The sequence below is a fragment of the Gossypium arboreum genome, chromosome 13, assembly GCF_025698485.1.
Source record: "Gossypium arboreum isolate Shixiya-1 chromosome 13, ASM2569848v2, whole genome shotgun sequence".
In the NCBI taxonomy this organism is placed as follows: Eukaryota; Viridiplantae; Streptophyta; class Magnoliopsida; order Malvales; family Malvaceae; genus Gossypium; species Gossypium arboreum.
This window is the reverse complement of record NC_069082.1, coordinates 32,262,870-32,275,290: the sequence shown is the minus strand read 5'-3', so window position 1 is coordinate 32,275,290 and position 12,421 is coordinate 32,262,870. Positions and strand designations below refer to the sequence as shown.

The 12,421-nt window shown below is 39.2% G+C and overlaps 1 protein-coding gene across 1 annotated transcript; it reads right to left on the bottom strand.

Moving 5' to 3' along the window:
* Positions 1-10,093: 10,093 nt before the first annotated feature.
* Positions 10,094-10,786, bottom strand: LOC108462818 (uncharacterized). The gene is made up of 2 exons (XM_017762718.1): positions 10,664-10,786; positions 10,094-10,546 (listed from the first exon to the last, which is right to left on the bottom strand). Exons 1-2 carry the CDS (start codon positions 10,784-10,786, stop codon positions 10,094-10,096), a joined length of 576 nt encoding a protein of 191 aa, XP_017618207.1.
* Positions 10,787-12,421: the final 1,635 nt, after the last annotated feature.

The window sequence follows — 12,421 nt, the reverse complement described above, 5'->3', positions numbered from 1 at the left end:
CTTCCCGGAGTTGGCGGTACTAGTACTGGAGGACTAGACAAATATTGTTTTATCTTATCAAAGGCCACCTGGCATTCCTTATTCCATTCTCCCGGGTTATGTTTTCGAAGAAGTCGAAAGATTGGGTCGCATTGGTTAGTAAGTTGAGCGATGAATCAGGCGATGTAGTTTAACCTCTCTAAAAATCCTCTGACTTCCTTTTGCATGCGCGGAGGTGGTAACTCTTGAATGACTTTTATTTTATTTGGATCAACCTCGATACCTCTTTCACTGATAATGAAGCCCAACAATTTTCCCGAGGTAGCCCCAAACGTACATTTGGCTGGATTAAGCTTTAGCTGGAACTTTCTCAGTCTATCGAACAACTTCTTCAGGTTCACTACATGCTCTTCTTCCCCTCGAGATTTAGCGATCATATCGTCGACATAGACCTCTATTTCTTTATGCATTATGTCATGTAATAATGTCACCATAGCCCTCTGATATGTTGCCCCAGCATTCTTTAACCCAAATGGCATCACCTTGTAGCAGAATGTTCCCCACATTGTTACGAAGGTAGTTTTCTCCATATCCTCAGGGGCCATCTTGATCTGATTATACCCTGAGAATCCGTCCATGAAAGAAAACAATGAATGTTTTGCTGTGTTATCCATCAACGTATCAATGTGTGGTAAGGGAAAATTATCTTTAAGACTTGCTCGATTCAGGTCACGATAATCCACTCACATTCGTACTTTGCCGTCTTTCTTTGGCACCGGGACTATGTTAGCCACCCATTCTGGATATTTGGAGGCTTGTAGGAAGCCAACATCAAATTGCTTCTTAACTTCCTCTTTTATCTTCAAAAACATCTCAGGCCTCATCCGTCTTAGCTTTTGTTGAATAGGCTTGCATTCTGGCTTTAATGGGAGCTTATGGACAGCTACATCTTCATCCAATCCTAGCATGTCCTGATATGACCATGCGAATACATCTTTGTATTCACGGAGCAAAGCAATCAAGTTATGCCTGGTGCCCCCTGAAATAGAAGTCCCAATCTTCGCTTCTTGCTTCCTTTCTTCAGTTCCCAGATTTATTGTTTCAATAGATTCTTGATGAGGCAAAATCTGTTTATCCTCTTGTTCCACCATTCTTAGCAAATCAGGAGACGAGACATAGTCTTCAGCGTTTTCTTCGGCTTCGAATTCTCCTAAACAAACAACCTTCTCAAAATCGAATTCAGGACTCGTAACGGGTTAGTTCATGCTGTTGACATCTGAGCACCTGAAAGTTAAATGGAAAAGGAAACTATAGAGGGGCATCCAAGTAAACGAAATGTTATGGCATGGGATAAGGCAAATGTAAGGATTGGCTATGAAATGAGAAAATGATTATGAAATTAGTGATAATGTGAAAGATTATGACGAAATGCATCTTCATTGATATTCATTCGAATGATAAAGAGCAAATGCAGGCTCTTACAAAAGAATTCTATTATATCTAAGGACATAACAGAATGTTAACGTTTGAGCATTACTCTGAAGACTTATAAACTACAAGAAGATCCTCGGCAGTCCAATTGTTCAACCTGAAACCTAGGAGACAAGGGCGTATCCTTGAGACGTCTTTACTTGCGTTAGCTTTTTTGTCAATGACATTTATACTGACATTCTGAAGACCCCTTTCAATTAATAATAGTGTGCTTTGTATATTATCCTGTCTGGGGTATATCATTCCTACAGATGTAAATGTTTTTGACAAAGGAGGGTACGTTATGGGCTCCCATTCTATTTCTTGGCCCAAAGTTCTCGCAATCCTTCTCTTCCGATCCTTCTTCCACTGTTTTCTTCTTTGATGCATGTCTGGCTGGAACCCCAAACCGTATCGGGCCTTGTGGTGCACTGGCTTTAGAGCCCTGACTATTCCTTGTAGGTACCTTCCCAAACCTTTCCTTGCTCGGGCTCCCTTTCCTACAGTCAACTTGACACCTATCTTGGTATTTCTCGACAGTTTTGGCTCGGGAATTCTGTTTCCCTCAGTGACGAATGTGGCATTGACAAATTCAAAAGATCGGAAGGAACATTCCATAGCATCTTTACTCACTTCAATATATAGTACATCGGCAGAAATAGATGCTACAATGTCTTCTTCTCCCTCGACAGTGACCAAACAACCATCCATGATGAATTTCACCTTTTGATGAAGGGATGATGGGACCGCTCCAGCAGAATGGATCCAAGGTTTTCCCAAGAGACAATTGTATGATGGTGTAATGTCCATGACTTGAAACTCAACATCGTATATGTAGGGACCCACTTCTAGAGGGATCTCGATTTTTCCCATAACTTCTCATCTTGTTCCATCGAATACCCTTACTATAGAATGGCAGGGCCTTAGATAGGACAAATCCATCGGAATCCTGGAAAGTGTGGCCAAAGGCATGACATTGAGTGCCGATCCATTGTCGATGAGCACGTTCGGTATTATATAGCCCTTACAACGGGTTGTGATATGCAATGCTTTCACTGAGCCTCTACTATTGGGCGGTATTTCATCATCATTAAAAGAAATGAAATTATCCGCATTCAAGTTGTTCACCCACCTATCCAGTTTTTCAACGGATACATTGTTTGCCACATAAGCTTGATTTAACACTTTCAGCAGAGCATTCTGGTGTGGTTCTGAATTCAATAGCAGAGATAATACTGAGATTCGCGCTGGCTGCTTACTCAATTGTTCTACCACGTTGTACTCACTGTGCTTGATAAATTTTAAGAATTCCTGTGCTTCTTCCTCGTCTACAGGCTTTTTAGCTTCTTGTTCAGGCACAGTTTCATACTCATCTTCAGTCATATGCATCGGTGCTTTTCCTTTCTGTTTCAAGTCACTGCTCTTCTTTACTGATTCGACCTCTTTCGAATAACATCTTCCGCTACGAGTGAAATGACCTACTTCCCCAACGCTTCCAGTCATGGCTTTGGGTTTTTCATCTTCGGGTGTGACGATATTAACGTCATATTTCCATGGTACTGTTTTATTTTCCTTGTAGGGGAAAGGAGATGGTACCTCGATTATCACTTTTGGTTTCACTGGTTCCTTCTTCGCGTCATAATAAATTATTAACGGTCGGTCGGTGCTATACGGGAAACCTAACGATTGATGGTCAGAGGCGCATATTTCTCCTCTATCGGCCTCTTCGCCTTTATAAAAAATCCCAATCTCCTTATTGTCCATCATATTTGGCAATAATCTCCTGAACTTTTCACAGGATTGAATGTCGTGCCCCTCAATACCATGGAATTCACAAAAACTTTGATCTTTTGTATTCCTTCCCTCGAATACTCTGTTAAGATGACAAAGCAAACCTTTTTCAACTAGCACCTCCCAGATTTTCTGCAGAGGTGTTCTTATTTCAGAAACCCATCTTCTACTTTGTCGTTTGTCCTCCTCTCCTACTGCGCTCACATTCCCTTCAGCGTGGTTTGGGAATGGGTTCCCGGATGTACCGCCAGTGCCATTAAATCGCAGAATACCCACATTGATAAATCCTTGAACTCTCCTTTTGAAGGCCAGGCAGTTTTTCGTAGAGTGCCCCTGGTTCCCGGCATGGTATGCACAACTAGCATTTGGATCGTACCATTTCGGGTATAGAGGTTTAAGGGGTACCATGTAATGGGGAGATATTAATTGCTTCTCCAGAAGTTTTGGGTACAGTTCCCCATACGACACAGGAATAGGGGTGAATTGCTGTCTCTCAGGATTCGGCCTTGTTGGTCTTGGTTCATTTCTGGATTGGCTTTGAGCGGGTAGATTGTTTTGTGGGAATGTAGTGACGGGCCTTTGGTTATTCATGGTGTATACAGGGTAGGAAGGAGGTGATGCTTGGTAGTAAGGGGTTTGAGGAGGATAATAGAAATTCGGAGGAGGATAATTTCGAGGTCGGGGTTGGTTTGGATATGGCTTAGGGGTATAACGGCTTCCCATTCCTACCATATGGGCTTCTGGTTCTTTCTTCTTCATGGGCGCTACCTTTTTTGAACTTTCTGAACCTTCCATCCTTCCACTTTTGATGGCATTCTCTATAAGTTCTCCGGATATTACGATATTCGAAAAATCCTTCGTAGCACTTCCCACCAGCTTGTCATAGAATGGTGCTTTCAGAGTATTGATGAAAAGGACTGTTATCTCAGCCTTAGTCAGTGGAGGCTCCACTTGGACGTAGATATATCTCCATCTTTGCGCATACTGTCTAAAGGTTTCTGCTGGTTTCTTTTCCATCATTTGCAGGGTCATTCGATCAGGCACCATATCCAACACATGCTTGTATTGCTCACAGAATGCTGATGCCAAGTCCTTCCAAGATCAGATCCTTTCCCTACTAAGCTGGTTGTACCACTGAAGAGCCGATCCTACTAGACTATCCTGAAAACAATGTATGAGTAGCTGGTCTTTATTCACGTAACCAGTCATTTTTCGATAAAACATGACAAGATGCGCCTTTGGACATCTCGTGCCATCGTATTTTTTGAAATCAAGCACCTTGAACTTCGGAGGTAGAACTAGATCAGGCACCAAACTGAGCTCTTTGGCACTTAGTGCAGAGAAGGCTTCAGTACCCTCTATTGCTTTGAGTCTTTCCTCTAAGCTCCTATACTTCTCTTGATCCTCATGATCGTCCGTTCTCAACCTAGCTATTTCCGCTGGATCGTCCAAATCTGGGACAATTGGATTGGCAGGATTAGCCCTAGAATTTGATATGAATATTCCTTGCCCTAAATGAGTATGTGGCACCGGCCGTTGCTCTGGGTCTGTGGGTTCTCCTTGGGTGTACCCTCTTTGTGCTGCGCGGGCGTGTGGTGGAGTGAATCCGGGGGGATAGAGTGGGTCTTGATTGTGATTAACTCTTGACTGAGATTCCTCGATGTCAGGGCTCTGCATGGGTCCCTTTCCCTTAACTAAAGTTGACATCATCTCCATCATCTTGGCCATTTGATCCTTCTGTTCGAGCGATTCTTCTTGTGATCTCACCATTAAGTCTCTCGTCTCTTGCTGTGACTTAGCCAACTGCTCTTGTAATTCCTTTTGGATTCTTTCCATTCTTTCAATCCTTTCATTGAATTCAGCCTCTATTGTTCTAGTTTGTCGACGCGTTCTATACGAGTGGCGTGGTTCCAGATTTGAAGTATTGCAACTGCGAATTGTACGTTTTAACCTCAGCAAATGAATACGGGATATGCCATGAATGAATGAATAAATGCATGAATGCTTGAATGCCAAATGAATGTTAGTCATGAATGACATGTAAGGAATTGGTGTTGATTTCAAGATAGCCTCTATTTAGGCATTTCATTCATCAAAAGAGTTCATTACAAAACGTTTTGCCATTTTTGATTCAGCTGTTACACAAACTTTCTAGCTATATCACCATATTTCTTTACTCGCTCTAAGAATTCCGATATGCTCGATCGTTGGCTTGGTGGGAATTGGCAACTGAGATTTTTAGCTTTTTCTGATAATTGTACCACGTGCATGGCTACCTCACGAACTTCATTGATCAAATAGCTAAGTTTCCTTTCTTTTTCCTGGTGGCCCTCTTCGCAAGCACGAACGTCTCTATCATACTGACAATCTTTTTCTTCCAAAGCCTTCAAGAGAGTATCTAACTGTTGTTGACGATCTTGCAGCATATCTTCTGACTCTCGTATCCTTTCTTTTAGTTCTTGACGTTTAGATCGACTAGTCATCACCTCGGTAGACACGACTTCATATTCGGCGTTCTTCTTCCTCAATTCTATCATAGCCCGCGCAGCCTTTTCTTCCTCTTTCTTTGCTTTTCCTTTCCAAAATTCCATCCCTCCTTTAATATTGCTTATCTCCTCTTTCCATTCCGCCGACGACTTGCCCAGCCCACTATTTTTTATTGTGCCTCTTAACTTTTTATTTTCCAGATGGAGGTCTCTTAAGTCATTTCTCACGACTTCAACTTCTTTTTGCACTTTCTCGGTTCTGGATCTTTCAATCTGAATGTTGATCTTCAACTGGTAGTTTTCAATCTGAAGGGCACTAAGGTCCCGAGACATCTTGGCCTTTTCTCGTTCAAATTCTTGTCTTGCTATTTCTAGCTCAGACGGCATTTCCTCTGAGAAAGGATTCTGGACAGTGTAGTTTGTTGACGAGATTTGCTGACTATTTATCCGTTGCTTCCTCCATATGTCGTAATCTTGAGTTAGGGTATCAGTATATAAGGCCAATTCCATTAGATGAATTTTCTTCCAAGATTTTGCATTGTCTCGGACCTTCTTCATATATCCTTCACCCGCGAAAACTCGAATTGTGCCAATCCTCCAGTGGCGGGTATGAATTGCCGCGAAGAAAATTGCCTTTGGACTAATAGTGGGGCATATCTGACTCCTCCCCATAATCTGAGTAGTGGCACCCAATCTTGATCTCCGACCTTGTATAGCAGAACTGACGGGCGTATCCACGGGGCTCTCCAAGTTATATCTTCAGCTCGAAGGTTCTGAAAAACTAAGACCCAATGCTGTTCAGTGACTTCCTTTGGCCATTCTTTCTTGAGATAGGCTTCCAACGGGGCAAATGTTTTTGAAAACATATGGAACGAGGTACGCTCTACTTTCCAAAAGTGACTCAAAATCCAGACATTTAGTAACTACGCGCATCCGATGAAGCGTCATTTCCCCATTTTCCTACAACTGTTCAGGGATCTGAAGGTCTCGGCTAGGATCTTTCACATATATCTTATAGGGTTGTACATTATCGATACGAAGCAGAACAGCGTACTCTTCTATAGTCGGGGTCATGTCTTCCTGGTTGAAAGTAAAACATTGGTAAGCCGGATCCCAAAATCTGACCATGGCTTGGATCAATCATTCGTCTATGTTGACAACAATCAAGTTGGCTATGTCCCCATATCTCTCAGTGAAGATACCCCTAGTGTCCGAGTCCCACTGATTCCAAACTCGAACCAAATCTTCAAGGTTATTCTGGCGAACATTCACAGTTACGTGCTCGGGCAGATCGGCAATACATCCCTCCACTAGACTATCCCCTTTTTCTTTCTGAGTTTTTAGAGACCAATCTCGAACTACGGCATTTTCCTCAGTTGTTTGTATAATTGACTCTTCCATTAGAAACCCGTTTTTTGGCAACCGATCTTTAGTCAACACCTTTCTAATATGATGCCTATAATGCGTGATGAAAAACAATACGGCAAAGAAAAACAACCTTGATTAGTAATTAAATACAGACAGAAAAAATATGGAAAATTTTAACGAATCAAACTACCCAAATCTAGTTTATTAAACAAACCCAATCCCCTTCGTATAGAAAGTGAAAATGCAAAAGGCAAGAGGCGTTCCTCCCGTGCACTTATTTTGGTGACTACTAAACGGACGGAGGTTCGGCATGGCTCTAGTTAGGTGGCTCGTATGGTTCATTATATGCGGTTTTGGTTCTAGATAGGTACTCGAATTTTCCGTACTATCATCCGCTAAAATTAGTACGAAGCCTCAGTCATAGCCCATCACAGACTCACGAGTTCAATTCGAGGGATTACATTTACTTATGCCTATGCGGAGGGACAAGTTAACTCACGAAAGCATAAGTCATATGTAACCCAAAAGTATTCACTAGATTGTGCGGAGGGACGAGTTAACTCACGAAGGCGTAGCATTTACTTTCACTTAAACGGACGGGGCCCGGGTTGAGAGCTCATGTTATGCGAAAATGCAAGTGCATGGTGTGTGGGGAGAAACTCACAAACCAAAACTAAAATCACAAAAATTTAAAGCTCAAAAACAACCGAATAAAACAAGTTAGAATATATACAACACGATGCAAATGCATGATTTTTGAAAACAAAAAATTTGAGGATCACGACTAAATGTTAATTTGAACAAGGCACTTTGAAAATTTTGACAACGCGCGTTTAATTCAACTCGACTCTCAAAAATGGTCCCCAGTGGAGTCGCCAGCTGTAGCGACGTAAAAATTTTAGCTTAGCTTGGTCGCTAATTGTGGCGATTTATTGAAAAAAAGTTTGAAATTTGACGTTTGATTTTTGAAATAAACAGGGAGTCGCCACCGATCCTTTTTCCTAGGTGTGATCGGACACCTATTAGATCTCTTATTAAAACAAATAAAAGGCTGAGTTTAGGTCTACGTTAAAATCCAGAGAAAATTTAGGGTTCGGGAGTCGATTACGCGCAAGAAAGGTATTAGCACCCTCGTGACGCCCAAAATTGGTATCTTATTAAACACATGTTGTCTTGATTTTCAAAAATACGAATTCAATTTGACATTTAAGTGTGATCCGATTGAAGGAAATGAGAAGTTGCAAGTTTTTTTGTTTTTTAGAAGGACGTCCCATTTTTAACACGAGCCGATTAATTTCACCCAACATAGCGATGAAATCGATGACTTAATGTTAAAATTGGTACATTGCCTTATTCTTAAAATTAAAATGTAAAAAGTTTTTAAAATGATAGTAAAAAAAATCCAAGAATATTATTGTCAAAAAATGCGAACAATGATGTGAATAATAAAATATATAAAATATAAAATATTAAAATATCAAATTATTAGAATAATAATAATAATTAATATTGACAAATAAAAATAAAATAGAAATAAAAAGATGTACATAATATATATATATATTAGAAATAATAATGATGTTTTAAAAAAATACTATTAATAATACTACATCAATATGTACATATATAAAAAATAAATACGTGATAATATTAAAAATATGTACATAATATAGTGTTAAAAATACATATATAATATAGTTAAGATATATACATAAGATAACATGTAAAAAAATATATATATATAAATAATATAATATTAAAGATATATAAATAAAATAGTATAAAATATATATATATGTAACATAGAATTTAAAATATACCTAATGTATTAAAAGAATATATATAATATAATATTAAGAAATATAACAATAACAAAAAAAAGAGAGAGGAGAGGGTGGGTGATTTTCACACAAGGTTAAATCATCGTCCGTCCATAGGACATTTGCGACACCACCAACACATGACATGGGACCTCAAAAAAAACTTTTTCAAGAAAATGGGTAAGCTTCCTCCTTTTATTTTTTACTTTCAGTATAAAAGAAACAAAATAAGATTGAAAGGAAAACAATAAGTAAACAAAGAACTTAAAATGAGAATAGACAAAGAAACCTCTTTTGCTTTGATCTTTGATTAATCTCCAAAAAAAACTAGCTTCTCCAAAAACTAGCCTTCACAATAACTCTTCTCCTTGATTACTTTAAAAAGAAACCTCTCCAAAAATCCTTTACAATAACTTTCTCTCCCAAAAACTCTCCAAAAAAATCCCCCCATATACAAAATATGAGAAGGCTTATATAGCCATTTACAAAATATTTTTTTATTGTTTATATCTTCATTTGTAGGTACAAGTGGTGGTGGAGCAAGTGTGGTTAGTGGAGTAGGTAATGGAGCAAGTGTGGCTAGTGGATTTGGTGGTGGAGAAGGTGTGGCTAGTGGAGTTGGTGGTGGAAAAGGAGTGGCTAGTAGAGTTGGTGGTGGAAAAGGTGTGGCTAGTGGAGTTGGTGGTGGAAAAGGCTAAGATTTAGTTGAGAAAAGTTTAAGTTGTGGGCTAGGGTTTTTTTATTTTGATTTGGGCTTAGGGTTTGGGCCATTGGGGTTTTGATGTAAATTGGGCTTTAGGTAGTTAAGATTTTGGGTTTTGGGTTTAATTTTGGTGGGTTAGGTAAGGCTAAATTGAGTTTTGATGTAAATGGGCTAAAATTGGCCTACAACACTACCCACACTGGTCATAGATGGAAAAGAAGACCTCGGGTTAGAACGTTGAGAGCCCCATTCTCTTCGAGAATATCCTGTAGTGGAGATAATACGATCATAATACTTCTTTAATTTCTTAGAAGCAAATGATTGTGACTTACTCATAGTTCCTTTTCCAGAAACCTAAGCCTCTCTTTTAGCTTGCTTCTTCTCTTTACTTAGTTCCTCAACTTTGTGTGCTCGACCGGCTAACACCGCAAATTCTCTTATTTCGAGAATTCCAATCAATAACTTGATATCTTAATTTAAACCTTCTTCAAAGCGTTACACATTTTAACCTCTGTTAGAACCCATTCTCTGACATATTTGCTCAACTGAACAAATTCTTGTTCATATTCAGACACGGCCATATTCCCTTGTTTGAGCTTTAGAAATTCTTTCTTTTTCTGATCTATAAATATCTGACTCATATACTTCTTCCTGAATTCAGCTTGGAAGAATTCCCATATAACATTCTCTATAGGTACCACTAAAGTTATGGTATTCCACCAATGATAAGCTATATCTTTCAGTAGAGATATCGCATATTTCAGACATTTAGTAGGTGTACAAGATAATTCGTCAAAAACCCAGATAGAATTTTCTAACCAAAACTCAGCCTTTTCTGAATCATCATCTGCGGTAGCTCTAAATTCTTCTGCCCCATGTTTAAGGATTTTATCTATCAAAGGCCTACGAATTCTAATAGGTTCAGCACACTATAGTACCTCAGGAATCAATTGAGGAGCAAGTGGGGGATGTTGTTGTACAGTTGGGTTTGTTCTCAGATACTTCGTAAACCATTCATTCATAATTTGAAAAAAGGCTTATTTCACCTCCTCACTTCGGCCCTCAGACATGGGCCATTCACTACCAGATGCAGATGCAACTCTTTGAACTGAAGCTGAAGCATTCCTCTCAATTTCCTCAGATTCAACTTTATCTAGGTTGGATGACATTACTATATAAAAAACACATTTAGAATTATCAGGAGTCATCACACTATCATAATTTATATAATGGCATGTATAGCTAAACTCGTGTTTGCTACGTCAAATCCGAGAATCGGCTAAACTGTAGCTTTGATACCACTAAATGTAACACCCCTAACCCATATCCGACGTCAAAATAGGGTTTTGAAGCATTACCAAAACTTTTACAATAATTATTATAAATTTACTATTCATTTACTGAGATCATTCAAAACGTCCCTTAATTGGACCCTCGAGGTCTAATACGAGCATTAGAATCGAGTTGGGACTTAATCGAAAACTCATAAAAAAATTTGTGACAATTCAAAAATTTTCCAAAGTTGTAGGGCTCATACGCCCGTGCGGTCTAGGGACACGCCTGTGTGGTCAGGCTGTTTACTATACACGCCCATGTCTTTAACCCGTGTAACTCTCTGGCTTTTAAGGTATAAAGAAATTGAAGTCACACAGCCAAATCACACGCTCGTATGCTACGCCGTGTGGCGAATTTAATTTTCAAAATTTAGGTGCAGTTTTCACACGGCCATGTAACACACCCGTGTCCAAAGCCGTATCAACCACACGGCTGAGACACATGCCCGTATACCAAATTCTGAGCATTCTATTTCTCAAAATTAAGGTGCAGGGGACACACGGCCTAACCACATGCCCATGGTACCAGGCCGTGTGTCAGACACAGTCTAGACACATGCCTGTATGGACAAAAAGAAGCCATTTCTAGCTTTATTTCTCACCCAAAATTTCACCCAAGACGTGCACTTGAAACACACAACCAATACCAACCATTTCCAACATTCAATTTAGGCAGTTTCTATTATCCAACATAGCATACCATTACATGCATGTGTGTTTATAATCTCACATTGAATTAACTAGGCAATAACATCCTTTGTTCACATATACTTAACATAACACATGTATATATAAATATATCATGATAACCTACTTAGTAATACCAAAATGAACCATTACTAGCCATTCCAATGGCTAGGTTACAAAACATCAGTATCAAGCTACTAATGGTCAAGCTGTCCTATACATGTCACTATACCAAAATGATTTTACTAAGTATACCCAAAATGACTAGTTGGTAGTGTGACGATGCTCTAGTAATCTCCAACCCTCGTGAGCTCCCTAGCACTATAAAACAGGGAAAAAATTAAAATGGAGTATACATCACATGCTTAGTAAGTTTGTATAATGGAAACTAAACTTACCAATCCCGTTTATTAAATCTAAGCATACAATTTCATGTTTTCCATCCATTTGGCTAATTTACCTAAACACTTACATTCAATCAAACATGTTAGTCACAAAGTTTACATATACATCAAGTAAGAATAGATGAACTCATCATGCAACACTCTTTCAAGACATTATCATTTCATCTCATAATTCTTGTGCCATGTCTAGAGTTATAAGTCCGTTGAATCATTGAAATTTCGATGGATGCTCAAGTAGTACACTCGAGGTGTATGATTCCATAATCCGTCAATTCTTATTCGATGGTACCCATTAAGGTACTTAAATCAAGGAACACACTCTCGAGCCACATATGTATAACAGGATTACCAGTCTAGGCTAAATCCTTTATATAATGTA